At 44.7% G+C, this 14,491-nt stretch overlaps 1 protein-coding gene across 1 annotated transcript in view; it reads left to right on the top strand.

Annotated features, from left to right (window-relative positions):
• Positions 1-2,788: 2,788 nt before the first annotated feature.
• The window catches only part of LOC308340237 (cilia- and flagella-associated protein 337-like), a gene marked incomplete at both ends in the record, with an annotated part of 41,259 nt that continues 29,556 nt past the window's right edge, over positions 2,789-14,491 (top strand). Inside the window, 3 exons of the mRNA XM_080799395.1 lie at positions 2,789-3,024; positions 4,334-4,439; positions 10,901-11,052. Coding sequence (XP_080655521.1) covers positions 2,789-3,024; positions 4,334-4,439; positions 10,901-11,052 — 494 coding nt within the window. The remainder of the gene's footprint in view (positions 3,025-4,333; positions 4,440-10,900; positions 11,053-14,491) is intronic.

The raw sequence follows: 14,491 nt of genomic DNA, 5'->3' as shown, positions 1-14,491 counted from the left end.
CTGTTGTGTCTCAGGTGCTAGAAATAGTGCTGGTACATAACAGGTGCTCAATAAATATTTATCGAATGAACTTACCTGTGGTCAAAATTCAAACCACATACCTTTCTCTCCCCAAGTGGTCTTCTAAAGCATTGCCTTCCAGGAAACGTAGAATTCTGTGGTGACAAGTATTTTCCTCCTGTGCTATCTATCCCCTTTCCATCTCCCCATCTACTGCCCCCCAAGCATGTCCCCACAGTGTCCTACACTCACATCACTGCTTCCATCAGCTATGCATGTATTCGCGCGCACACACACACACACACACACACACACTCTCTCTCTCTCTCTCTCTCTCCTCCACAGGGTGCTATAGCACCAGTTCCCCATCCCTAAATGGGATTTACGAGAGGGCTCTGTAGAGTAAGAAGTGCTTTCAAGTGCATTCGTTTACTCAAGATGATCAAAGATAAGAATCTCTGACTTCATTCTGGTTACATGTGAACATCAAAGGGAGATACGTTTTGGCTGAGGCCATGGAGAAACCAAGGCTGGGCCTTGAATGGCTCCCCTCTGCAGACCTGGGCAGGGCTCCATTTGTCACAGCAGAGCTGTGGGTTCCTGCCGCACTGAGGAAACTGATGGAAAGGAGGAATAAGAAAAAAGGAAGGATGGGTAGGGGAGACTCCAAGATCTACTTCAAAAGAGGAAGAGTGAAAGTCTGAGCTTTGGGGAAACATGTCCACCTCATTGCCAATCCTATGGGATTCTGGGAGCCCAGAACTGTGGATGTGGTTTCTGAGTCAGCTCTAGTGTTAACAGCCATGGAATCCACCTTCCTGTAGGACTCCGGCACCTGAAGACTTATCTGCTAGCTAGTGTGCTGGGGATCAGAACCTGCCTTGAATCTGTTCTAGGTTTCCATGGTGATTGCTTTAAACTTTTCATCATCCTTCCTTCAGACCTTGGGGGAGAGCGCTGCTCTCTGGTTTCCATGACAACCATTTAAACATGTATCTCTGTCTGGCTCTGTTGGAAGAGAACCGCTAGAGATCATGCAAATGAACTGGCTGCTCTCCTTTTACTTAAAAAAATAAAAATAAAGTGACACACCTGCTTAGAAGTTTCAGATCTTTGCTCATAACAAGCAGGGTGAAAGCATCAAACTGGTGTTTGAGGAGGGTTTGCTGCATTGCTTTGATACTGCAAGTGCTCATCCAGATATACACGTTCACTCTGCCATCTGAAGTAATTATCTGCACTCAGCACTTACCCTCCCCTCCCCTCTGTCTAGCAGATGAAAGAGCTCTGAGTTCAAGGCTGTTTACCTTCCTGCTGCATACCAAAGGAGGAAGGGAAGGACAGGGCCAGTGGGACTAGCTAGCTGTCCTACCACTGCTGAGAGAAACTGTGGACAGCAGGGTGTCTCCTCAACTCGCCGTCAATAAACTGTCCTAGCACTCAGACTGTAGCCTCAAATAAAGTGGAAATCACATACCCCAGTCTTTTGGAAATGGAATTCATGGGCTGGAGAAGAGCCAGGTGACTCTGAGGAAAAAAGTTTCAGAAGAAGTGGAACGATCATGACCCCCTTTCCCTTCCCAGACACCTTCTTGTCCTCCCCCGAAATACCATGCTCCCAAACTAGAGGTCTCCAGAGGCAGCTGTGGGCCAGGCAGCCACAGACAGATTAAAAACAGGATCCTGTTTTGAAACTGTGCATCAAACTTTAAAATTCTGGAAGTTTCCGATGAAAATAGACACTTCCCATTTCTCCTGAAACTCAGCAGATCTGCATCAGAGTCCTACTTCAGGAGAGTCTGCTGGACCCTCTGAGATGAAGCAGGCACTGGCTTTGGTCCAGCTTTTCCGAAAAGCAAACCCTTCTCCCTGCTCCTGGAAAACAATTGAACTGGTAACTTGTGATAACACACACGTCATCCAGACAACACCAATCAACCCTCAAGTAACCACTGACATCACAGACCATGAAAGAGAATTCTTATTTGGGCATGGGGACAAGGCGAGGATGGAAGATGAAATAGTCTTCCATCTTCTTCATCTGATGCCCTTCAGTCACCTTGGACACAGCTAAGGTCAGAGGTCAGGGTAAGTTAGATGAGGATTTCTTTCATGATCATCTGGTGAGACTATGTCTCACACAGACAGGAAGGCCTTTGATTGCTTCAGTATGCTGCTACTATTCTGATTTTACTGTTCAGTAGGTTCGTAAGCCAAAAAGTCATTTGGCTAAAAATATATGTCAAAATAATTGTAGCAGAAAGTTGGCTGGTTCGTGGATGAAACTGATAGGCCAACTCAATGAACCCTCATTTAGGATTTGAGACGTGGTTTTATTGCCTTGTTAATGACAAGTTTGTTAAACCCCGTAGTCTAAACTTTCTTACCTGTCCCATGGAAGACAGGTGCTTGCCTCACTGAGTTTCTGGGAGGTTCAAACAAAATCGTGTACAGAGAGACCCTGGCACAGTGCGTGGTACTCGGTACAGATTTATTAGACAACAGTTTCCTCAGAATGAGTTGGTCCTCTTCACATTTCCTCCTTCCCCCAGGTGACCCTTCTTGGCTCTATCTAGAGAAGGAGGAGAAATGAATCTTGCTGTTCTTACTGACACCATTTTCATCCTTCGGACTATCCATGGTGTAACAAGAGGGGGTGAAAGAGAAAGAAAAAAGTAGTTCTCACTGAAAGCAAAACCAGGACCTTTAAAAATCAGCAACTTGTCAGGAAATTGATCATATTAAGAGGCTGTGTTTTGTTTTTCTGAGAATATTTTTAGGGTGCACTATGGGAACAACAAATGTCAAGCAAAAGATGAAAGAGATAAGGGGCGTTAGAAAAGATGTCGAGGCAAGAAGAGAACAAGCATTCCTTGGTTTGCCCCAAAGGCGGGCAGAATGTGATCAAACTGTTTTTCACATCTACAAAGGAGTCAAGGCATTTTCATTCTGTAAGAGAAAGAACTTGCTGCTGACAGGAGGAATGGATCGAATCATTCGAGTCTGGAATCCTTATCTGCCTGGGTAAGTTTTCTTTCTCCCTCCAACCATAAGTGCCATTGATCTAATAAAGTACATGAGAGCAACACAGGGGATCACTAATTCCCTTTTAGGATAATTTAAGAAGCCCTGTCCAAAACTGGTCTCCCATACACTCAACCCGAGAAACTTCTGTTGGTACCCACTAAAGAATCATTCTTTGGGGTTAATAAGTAACTCATTAGCCCCACTTACCAATGAAGAAACTGAAGCTTAGAGAAGTTAAATAACTTTTTGGACATAATGCCAGAACTGGGGTACAAACACATTTTGGCTCATTCTAAAATCCTATGCCATTTCCATTGGTAAGTCTTTAAGATGGAAGGAGAGTGGAAAATGGGGAATAGACTTTCTGTGCACTGATAGTGGGGATTTGGGGACATGAACAAGTCACCTAGGGTGCACCATGCTTCCTCGCTGAGCCTCTGTACCAGGCATCAGTAGAGGACCTGCAAGGTGACCCATGCCCCTCAGCAGGGACAGGCAGGGGTGTAGGCAGTGCCATGGGGGGTGGGGGGGACGTGGGATCTGGTGCTGCTCCTGTCACCTTCTAACACAGTGACCCAGCACAAGAGACGTAGCCAGTGTCCTCCTCATTACTGATGATCACAGGAATCCCCACCCTTCTGGTAGAAATAAAGGTCACGATGAGGTCATCCATGTATAGGGCTCAGACAATGTCTAAACAGAAAGAAGGAAAAATGATTTTCTACCTACTTCTATTACCTTAGACTCCCATTTGTCTGGTGATGGAGAACAATTTGCTTACCTTCCAATAATGTGGTTATAAAATGACATTGTAGTCTCCCTTTCAACCTCAGACCTGCCTCCCTTCTCCCCACCTCCCCACCTTCTCCCTACACACCCCGTCCTGCGACCCTGAGGGCATTGCAATCCCTCAGAGCTCCTTAAAGTAAACTTACATTAAAAAGACAGTCCCCCAAGATCTGAATACTGTTAACTCTGGCCTGCATAAAGCAACCATGTGCCATAGAATCTATTCCCACACCACCCTGTGCTCTTCCTCGTTTGTTCCTTTTATAGTGATATTGTCAGCAGTTGGAGAAACAAAGCCCAGAGCTTCATCTCACACTGAGTTGTGTTGCTATAACGGTATTATTTGCTTCAGTCCTTTTATCACACAAGATATATACTTGTGTGATTTCAGAAGGAGACATAACCCTCCTCCAGGCTGAATAGAACTGCCAGATCCGGGCCAAGTTTAGTCTTGCATTTTTATTTAGAAATAGCACTTAGAACTGCTTGGTGTTCATCTGTTCTTTTTCCATTCTAGAAAACCAACAGGTATGCTGAAAAGCCACACGGCTCCAGTGATCTACATCCATGTATCTGCTGAGGATAACAAAATATTCTCCATGTCCACCGACAACGCTATTAAGGTCTTTGCCCTTTTACATTTTGGATGCATTGTCCAACAGTTTCAGATAGAGATTGTGTTTGTTTGGTGTTTTCTTTCCCCATCTTTGCAGCTCTAGAGGTCTCTGCATTAGCAGATACTCAAATGGTGGTTACATTCGTGGGTTTGCTTTGGAGAAAGAAGATATGTGGGCAATTGAAGGGTAGTGTCTTAGAGAATTTTCTGTACTGGGTGTTTTGCTGGGATGAGTAAACCTTGAAACATCTCAGTCCCTGTTTGCATGCTGTCCTGATTCTCCTGGAGAAAGTGTGTTGGAGGATGAAGAGGGGGAACAAGGGATGGAATGGGGACATGGGGGAGGCAACTGGCCCTCGCTTATCTTATTTTGCAATACGCATAGGGCAAGTGAGCCCTTTCTGAAATGTTTTCTGTAAGGCTTAGAATTTAAGCACTTCTGGCCTGGTAGAGGTTGTGGTAATATCACCTTCATTTTGTTTGCCTTCACACCTCTTTCTATATGTAGGGTTCTACCCACCTCTAAAATTCAGCTGTCCTGTGACCTTTGTAATGCACTATTTTTATACCAAAAAAAAAAAAAGAAAGAAAGAAAGAAAAAAGAAAAGAAAAGGAATTTTATTGATTTGCTTTATCCATCATTTCATAAGCTTTTCCAATGAATATGAAAAATTTTCATGATTTCATCCTTCTTTCTTTCTCTAATATCATGGGGCCAGAGGGTGGGAGTTTAGAGCGGTCTGAATCAAAGGAATGCTGAAGCCTCAAACAGGTCAGTGTCATTGCTTTGCATGGGTACATAAATGAGCTTATCAATTACATATGTAATAAATGACTTATAGATGTTATGAGCTGAATCACGTCCCTTCAAAATTCCTATGTTGAAGTCTTAACCACCAGTACCTTCCATGTGACTGTATCTAGAGACAGGGCCTATAAAGAATTAATTAATGTTAAATGAGGTCATATTCATGGGCCCTAATCCAATATGATTGGCGTCTTTATAGTAGAAATCAGCACACTGAGATGGAGGGGCAATCATCTCCAACCATGTGAATACATGGCAGGAGGGGGTCATGTGCAAGCCAAAGAGAAAGGCCTCAGAAGAAAGCAGACCTGCTTATACCTCGATCAAGGACTTCAGTCCCTTACTTCACACCATACATAAAAGTTAACTAAAAGGCTATAGACCTAAATGTAAAAAGAGCTACAATTTCAAAACTCTTTGGAGAAGACCTAGGAGTAAATCTTCATAACCCTGGACTAGGGAATGATTTCTTAGATGTGACATCAAAAACACAAGAGACAAAAGAAGAAAACAAATGAGTTGGATGTTGTCAAAATTAAAACTTTGTGGCTCAGAAAACACCATTAAGAAAGTGGTCAGACCACCTACAGAATGAGAGAAAATGTTGCCAATCACACATCTGATAAAGGATTTGCCTCTAGAATACAAAAAAAATATCTATATGCTCAACAATAAAAGCACGAATAGCCCGGGCATAGGACTTAAATGGAAATTTCCTCAAAGAAAATATTCAAATGGCCAATAAACACAAGACAAGATCCTCCACATCATTAGTCATTATGTAAATGCAAAACACAACTGCCATGAGTTACTACTTCACACCCATTGGGATGGCTAAAATCAGAAGATAGATGATAACAAGCATTGCCAAGGATGTGGAAAAATTAAAGCTCTCCATACCTTGCTAGTGGGAATTTAAAATGGTGCAGCCACTTTGGGAAATATTTTGGCGGTTCTTTAAATGCTAACCATGGAGTTACCATATGACCCACCAATTCTACTTCCAGATTTAAACCCAAGAGAACTGGAAACTTATGTTCACATAAGATCTTACATATGAATATTCATAGCACATTATTCATAACAGCCAAAATGTAGAAATAACTCAAGTGTCCATGAACAAACGAATGGATAAATAAACTGTGGCATATCCATATAATGAAATATTATGCAGCAACAAAAAGAAATGAAGCACTAATAAATGTCACCACATTGATGAACCTTGAAAAAGCTTATGTGAAAGCCAGTCACAAAAGACCATGTATTGGCTGATTCCATTCGTATGAAATGCCCAGAATAGGCAAATCCAAAGAGGCAGAAACTAGTTTAGTCGTTACTGGGGGGATGCAGTGAGGTGGGACAGGGAGTGGCCACTAACGAGTATGGGGGTTCTTTCTGAAATAATAAAAATGTCTTGAAGTTAGACAGTGGTGATGGTTGCACAGCCCTGTGAATATGCTAAAAACCCACTGAATTACACACTTTAAAAATGCAAATTTTGTGAGATGTGAATTATATCTCAATAAAACTATTATTTTGTAAAGGAGGGGGACAGGAGAGATAGAGAAGTCAAGGGAGACACCAAGGCTTTGGGCCAGAGCCCACACTGAGACATGGTGGGGCAGATGGTGGGGAAGAGGAGCATCAGACCAGGAGCTCAGTTGTGTATGTGTTGGATAGAGTCATCCTGAGTTGAGGGGAGATGTCAGGGCTGGAGATATAAATTTGGAAGTCATTAGCATTTAGATGGAATTTTAAGCCACGGAGGGGATGAGATGGAAAAGAGAGCAAGAGTGAGCAAGAGGGAGAAAAGCCTCAAAGAGTGTGTTCTCACTGTGTGTGGGGTCTGACATGGCCCTGTAGAGTGAGCTCAGAGTCCATGTCCTGGCAACCAAGAGGACACTTTACACAAAATTAGGTGTTGAGATCATGGGCAGTGATGTAACTAGGACCCAAACTCTATTCAGTCCTCCAAGCAAATTTGATTAAAATAGGAAGACTCATGGATTTCAATATTTGATTTCTTTTGAAAATTGAATCTATCCTAAGGTATCCTCCAAAACCATAAAGTTGGAGACTTCATATTTTTAATGAGGTTTTTTTTTTTCCTCAAAACTTGGCACCACCAGATAATCATAATTCTGTATGTGAGGACACGTCTCCTATCTTATTTTCTTTTCCTAGTGCCTCTCCATTTTCTTCCAATCTAAAATCATGATTACAAGATTAGCATCTTGCCTGTGATGATTCAGGCATATTGAATCACTTCCCAAAATGTGTTTAAAATATATTGAAATCCTATCTTGGAAATATGGTGTGTAATTTATTTCAGAATACATTATTCCTATCAAATAAAAAGTAATCAACCAGGAACCAAACAGCTAAATTTCTAGCATGCCTGATCAGATAGTCTTCGTTCTTCAAATTGATTTTTCAGCTCAAATATTTCACTTTTCTATATCATGGGGACACATGAAACGTTTTAGGAGTCTGCTAGTTTCTGGCATTACCCTAAAGGAGAGTAAAGTGACAGGTTTGGTTTTCTGTTTTCACTTGTTATTTTCTGTGAATTTAATACTGCACACTACAAAAAGGGCTGTTTTGTGTCAACAGGAATTAGCATAGAAAGAAAGTTATTTCCTGAAAGAAGATAGCATGTATATTAGTTAAGGTAAGGTTTGCCACTGTAACAAATAAACCCTGTATTTTCCATGGGTTGAGACAATAGTAATTTATTTCTCTTTGCTGCCATACCCAAGGCTGGTACTCCCAGAAGGAGCACTTTTTCTTCCCATTTAAAAACCATGCTGTCTTCAGGAAGGTCCCTAGGTTCTCAGAGTCTTCTTCATCCCAGGACAATGGGCATGAGAGCAGATAAGGCATATCTGCCTCTTAAAAATCCCAGCTATAAATGACCCATCACTTTCTCTCACACTCCACCACTGAATTCATAACTCTGGGTGAAGGGAAACCAGGAAATCCCTTAGTTTGGTGTCCACTCCCCAGCAACTCCTTTCCACTGTGGACAGAGAAGCCTGCATTTGGGGGTTGGTACATAGTACGCTTTGGAGAAATACAGACTTGAGTTATACTCTGAAACTACCAGGAACTAGATGACCTTGGGCAAAGTATTCAACCCTTCTGAACTCAGTGACTTAATTCTCTTGGACATTTGTCACTCTACTGTAAAATGGAAGAAAGACCCGCTTTGTAGGTTAGTTGTGCTCATAGAAGATAATGGATAAATTGTGCTCACCACAGAGTAGTTTTACTAGGTAAGACTCTTTTGAGCCAAAGAGACAAAAATCGAACTCAAGTAGTTTAAGCTAAAAAAGACGGATTTATGGGTTATTGAAACCAGATCGTCAGATAGATGACCTCATGGACAGCTGGGTTCAAGCATGGCACTTTTTCCCATGCTCTCTGCCTTGGTGCACACTGATATTGACTTCTAGTGTAGAAAAGCAATCTCCTTCTGAATGCTGGGACCATTGATTCTCAGTCTGAACTCACAACCCAACTACAGATTCACTATCAGCTCCAGCCAGAAAAATCTAAGGGAAGACACAGATTGACCAAGTTTGGGTCTCCTGCCTACTGCTTGCAATCAGAGAGGCAATTCTCCTAACAGAAGACAGGAGGGTGCTGGACAGGCCATACATAAGTCAGTGATTTCAATTTCTTGTAGCTACTTTGGGGGTGTAATGCCAACTTGCCAACTCAACCTCAACAGCAGTAGGAAGAGTTCCTTCCTAACTTTCCCTTTCACGGACCTCACAGGTGTCCCTCTATAGCATCAACTAAGATCACTCTGCCAGGCTCCAGAATTACCTCATCCTCCCCCTCATCAAAACTTCCTCTTTCAGTAACATTACCTCATGAACTAAGAAGAAATTACCAGATGAATGGATTCCCCTGGTGGTATAAGTGACTGATGAAAAAAAACCAAACAAACAACTATGTGTGTTACCTTTCTATCCAGGAAAATCAGCATTTTCAAACAATTCAATACTCCAGAAAGGAGTGGGGGATGCCCCTTGAACAAGTAGTCCTTGGGGTCATTTTTCCATGGGATTATTTTACCCTGATCACTACTGTCACCCCCATACTTGCCTCCCAGAATGTATTGCTTCCCGCCTTTTACACCATGACCTAAAATCACAGATGTAAAAGGATGCTAGAACTTTCTAGATGACTTTGCTACCTGCTGGGGAGAACTAAGGAAAATCAACAGTGTAAGTACAACAAATAAGAGTCTGGCTCACCAGGTAAAGGCTTCAAATTTCTTGCTAGCTGTTTTGCTTCCGGGAGTCACAAAGGAGGGGAAAGAAGCCCCAAGTACATCCCACCCAGTTTAGTCCTCAAATTTTCCAGCGCACCTCCGGAGGGAGAGAAGTCTGAAAAGGACTCCTACTTTAGTTGCTCACTGCGCCTTCTCCCTCTCTCTGTGTCTGTCTCCGAATTTCCTCTTTTGACAAAGACACCAGTCATATTGTCTGGGGTCTGCTCTACTCCGGCTTGACCTCTTCTTAATTAACTGCACTAGCAACAACCCTATTTCCATGACCTCTTCTGAACTAGTTGCACTAGCAACAACCCTATTTCCAAAGAAGGACACATTCTGAGATACTGGGGGTTCTTCAACATACAGACTGGGGGAAAGGGGAGAGACAGAATTCAACCCGGAACAGAGTAAATGGAACAATGCATGGGAAGCATGTAACGCAATGCCTAGCCCACCAAACAACAGCTGCCTCCGTGATGATTCCTTCTTCCCGGTTTTACACTTGGCCCATCTGTTCTTCCCCATGGATGAGGCCATCCCTTGCAGCTCTCATCGGATTGCAGCACCTTAAAATAATACAAGAGCCGTGGCATGGCTTGCATAATAATCCTAATAAATGATTAACAATAATATTATCATTCTAATCATTTACCATTATACCATGGCCCAGTTGTGATGGTAAACACTATTTTTTAATTCATATTTAAAAATCACCAAGATTTTAAATCCTGTAAGATAGGCATTATTATTAGTCTCCCTATTTTACAGAAGAAGAAACTGAAAGGAGGTATGGTAATATGGCCAAGGCCACAGAGCCATGAGGCGATAGGACTGGGATTCCAACCCAGGTGGTGGGGGGAGGGAGGGTTTGGATCTCCATGTCCTTACCCAATAGCCATTCTGAGGTTTGTTCCCAGAGCCCTCCAAATATCTGCTTCAGGGCTGGTTTTGAGGAACTGTATTAAGAAATGGGAACATATCCAGGGGATAGAGAGGTAGCTCTGTGTGCCCATCAGACCCACTGTGAAGGATGGTCCAGGAGCAGAGAAGACACTGGCAGCTCCCGGTTGGGGGGTGGTGAAGCTCAGCTCCAGGGTGGCTTGGCCACAGGTATCTTGGCCCTTTGGGCAGCTTCAGCATGGCAGAGGGGCTCGGGAACAAGAGCCCCGCTTTCTGCTTCCTTTACAAATACAGAGGGGAAAGGAAGCACTTTGAACATTTTCCTCTGGGCGAGGGGAGAGTGGGGCAACCTTTAAACTTAGGTCGGTCCTAACCAGACCCCTGCCACAGGTGACAGCTTTGGAAAAGCACAGCAAAGCAGCCTGTTCAAGACCTCCGATTACTTTTTCCTCATCTCTCCCCCCGCCCCCCGCAGATCTGGGATCTAGAGACGGATAGTTGCTTGTTTACCGCATCCTCCAAGGCCAGCGGTATTAAGGGGGACTTCGCAGCCTGCCTCTACCTCCCTGACTCCAGATCCCTGTGTGTGGCCACTGACACGGTGGCACTCCTACACCTGAGACTGAGGTATGAGGTTAGCCTCTTGGCCCCAGGCTGCTTGCAAACTTCTATGGAACCATCCATAGCTGAGATCTCTGGGGGAGCTCCTGAGCTCTATGGCCCCATGTCTTTATCTCACAGCATGTATTTGGTGAGCTCCCTTGAACATTTCCCGTTGATTACTCCGGCACCACCTCCTTGGATTACCCAAAACTCTGGAATCTATGTCTTGAACCCTTATTGACCCACTGGCTCTACCTCTCTATCGAATTGTCCAAGAAGCCCCGGGGGCTTTTAATTCAGTCCAAAAGCATCAGACCCACTTGCTGCAGCAGGGGCCCATATGTGAGATCCTGTCCCTACAGCAAGGTAGTCACTCAGGGACAGCACAAGCTCCAGTGATGGACAGGTCCTTAAGGAGGGTCCCCTAGTGGGCTTTTCCTGCCCGGGGCCTCAGTCTCAGGGAGCTCAAATGCCTTCAAGACCCATCTCCCTGATTCCTCTGCAAATGAGTCCATCTTGATTTCCTTGGCACAACTTTGCAAGCCACATTTCTTTTCCTCCTTGGCCAGGAAAGTGGGTGCCCGGTTGTCTTTTTCACACTCAGGGTAGTCATTGAGACTTTCATCTCCTTAGCATGAATGTCCACTTCAGTGCCCGTCCCTGTCCTGCTAGGCTGAGACTGCCAGGTCTTACTGAGGAATTTCAATCCTACCTCCTGGGAACCCACAAGTCACCCAGGGCAACGCTGCTGCAGATTTACAGATGAGCGAGCAGAGGCCTGGAGAAGGGAATGGATTGCTCAAGGTCGAGCGGGGACTCAGGAGCAGAGCTGGGACTAGAATGCCTCTCTCAGGATGCCTGGCCTGCTCCCTTCCCCCTCCGCGGTGCTCCTCCCACTGAAAGGGCAGAAGTCTGTCCGAGACACTGAAGGCAAAGGAGAGCTTAATTTGTCTGTTTGTTTAATTAGACTCCAGGAGGTACATTGTCTAGTCTTCCTTCTCCAGAGCCTGCAGAGCTCCTAAGAGGCACCTGTGAGCGGTAGAGAGAAGGCTCTGCCTCCTGGGCCCAGTGGCCTTGGGGTGAGTCACACCCCTGTCCCTGGTCTTGGCAGGGCTGACAGGACACATCATCTGTGTTTTGAGAACTTTTCAGGCCCTCTGCACACCACAACTAGGAGCATCATCACAGCCTCATGGTTCAAACCTGGCCCATGATTAGTCACCCCTCTCCGTTACCCCCACTTGCTGCCCTGACGTAAATCCATTCCTCATTCCCCACCTGCAGCTTTCCCTCTCACTGTTCAGCAAGATAACGGATTCCCGTAGTCTTTGTCAACTAAGGAGAGGAGGCAGAGAAGGATTAGGCTGTATATTGTGGTCTGCAGGGTTCACATCCCATCTATATGATAATGGCAACTGGATTTCCCGAGCCAAAAACGATGGCACACTGTCTCGAAAGGTGGGTTTTAAGGGGGAAAAATGTGTTTGGATGTCTGGGTGGCTCAGTTGGTTAAGCGTCTGCCTTCAGCTCAGGTTGTGATCTCAGGGTCCTAGGATCGAGTCCCACATCAGGCTCCCTGCTCAGTGGGGAGTCTACTTCTTCCTCTGCCTTTCCCCTCTGCCTGCTGCTCCCCCTTCTTGTGCTTTCTCTCTCTTTCTAATATATAAATAAATAAAATCTTTAAAAAATTGTGAACATATGCCTAAGAGGAACCTTAAATATGTTTATTATGTCCAGTGGTTAAATCACAGATCAAGAATAACTTTACAGAAAAGTGATCAGATTCCGCAGCATCAAAACCCTACTGAGAAGTCCAGAACATAAGGCTGCTGCCTGTGCCTGGACCCACCCTTCCTCATGTTTCCCCTGAGGCCATGGGAACGGCCAGTGAGGATGGGGAGCCAGGGCAGAGCAACCATCCTACCACAGGGTACCGCCAGACCTGCAAGGGCACGCCCTCCGCTCAGGATGCCAGAGCAACCCTCTGAAAGATGGGACTACAGTCAGTCCAATGGCCACTTGTTCTACTTGGCATCTATGGGTAGAAAAACAACCTGTTGGATTGATTTCCTGTTTTTTTTTTAAGCAAAGTGACTGAAATTCCACCTTGCAGCAAGAGCAGCCCTAATCTCTAGCGCCAACCCCTAGGCATCAGGTGACTTCTGCCAGTCCCTGCTCTGTCACAGGGAACTTTGTGATGTTGATCAAGTCACCTGGTCCTTCTTAGCCTTCTGGAAATGCCTTAATCTGTGAAGTGGGGGGAGACTCAGAGCCTTCCTCCCCGCATTGGGGAAGGAGCGTAAGTAAGGTCCAGAGGCTCTGGCTCCAGACCAGGCACTTTCTCCCTGGGACAGTACCCCCACTCCCTGCTTCCTCCTTCCCCACAGAACAGACTTCCCCTGCAGCAGTCCAGAGACCATTCAAGGAAAAGTGCTCATCTCCTTCTGCCAAAAGCTATTCTTCCTTGAAAAGGATTCCACCTTCTGGGAATCTTCTGGCACTAATTCGGAGGCTTCAGATCCACCGAATCCCTATTAGGGTCCCAGCCTTGGGGCTGAGCACTGGAAGGACCATCAAGAGAGAGGACAGAGCAGTAGGTCTGGGAACCAACATTTATTTATTTATTTGTTTGTTTGTTTATTTATTTTGGATTACAAGATTGAATTCTTTTTTTTTATTAATTTCTTTTCAGCATAACAGAATTCATTGTTTATGCACCACACCCAGTGCTTCATGCCACACATGCCCTCCATAATATCCACCACCTGGCCCCCCCAACCTCCCACTCCCTGCCCCTTCAAAACCCTCAGATTGTTTTTCAGAGTCCATAGTCTCTCATGGTTCATCTCCCCTTTGAATTTCCCTCAACTCCCTTCTCCTCTCCATCTCCCTATGCCCTCCTTGTTATTTGTTATGTTCCACAAATAAGTGAAACCATATGATAATTGACTCTCTCTGCTTGACTTATTTCACTCAACAGTGTGGAGATTCCTTAAGAAATTAAAAATAGAGCTTCCCTATGACCCTGCAATTGCACTACTGGGTATTTACCCCAACATTCATTTATTAAGTGTTCCCCCCACACCAGGCTTCTCCAGACATTGGACATCCTTTTCCTCACTTACTCCTCACAAAATTTCTATAGAGGGTTCCATTTTACAGATGAGGAAATGAGTGCAAAGCAATTGGATTGCATAACTCCTAGAGCCATCCCTTCTGTGCCCTGTCCTCACAGAAGGACACACAGGGCAAGGCCTGGGTGCACAGAGGCACCCTTGGCCCTGGGTGCCTGTGGGAGGCACACTGCAAGGCCTCGTCCCTGTTGTGATGGAGAAGCACTGCCCTCCAGACTTGAAGACTCGGGATGGGTTGGTACAGTTGGTGTTTGTTTGAGGGAAGATGTAAATTCTTAGGGAAGAAAGTCCACTGTGTAGTTGTAAGAAATCACACTTCTCTTGCCCTA

Source organism: Martes martes, assembly GCF_963455335.1.
Source record: "Martes martes genome assembly, chromosome: 3".
In the NCBI taxonomy this organism is placed as follows: Eukaryota; Metazoa; Chordata; class Mammalia; order Carnivora; family Mustelidae; genus Martes; species Martes martes.
Note: the sequence above shows the minus strand (reverse complement) of the source record. Positions and strands in the feature narration are given on the sequence as shown.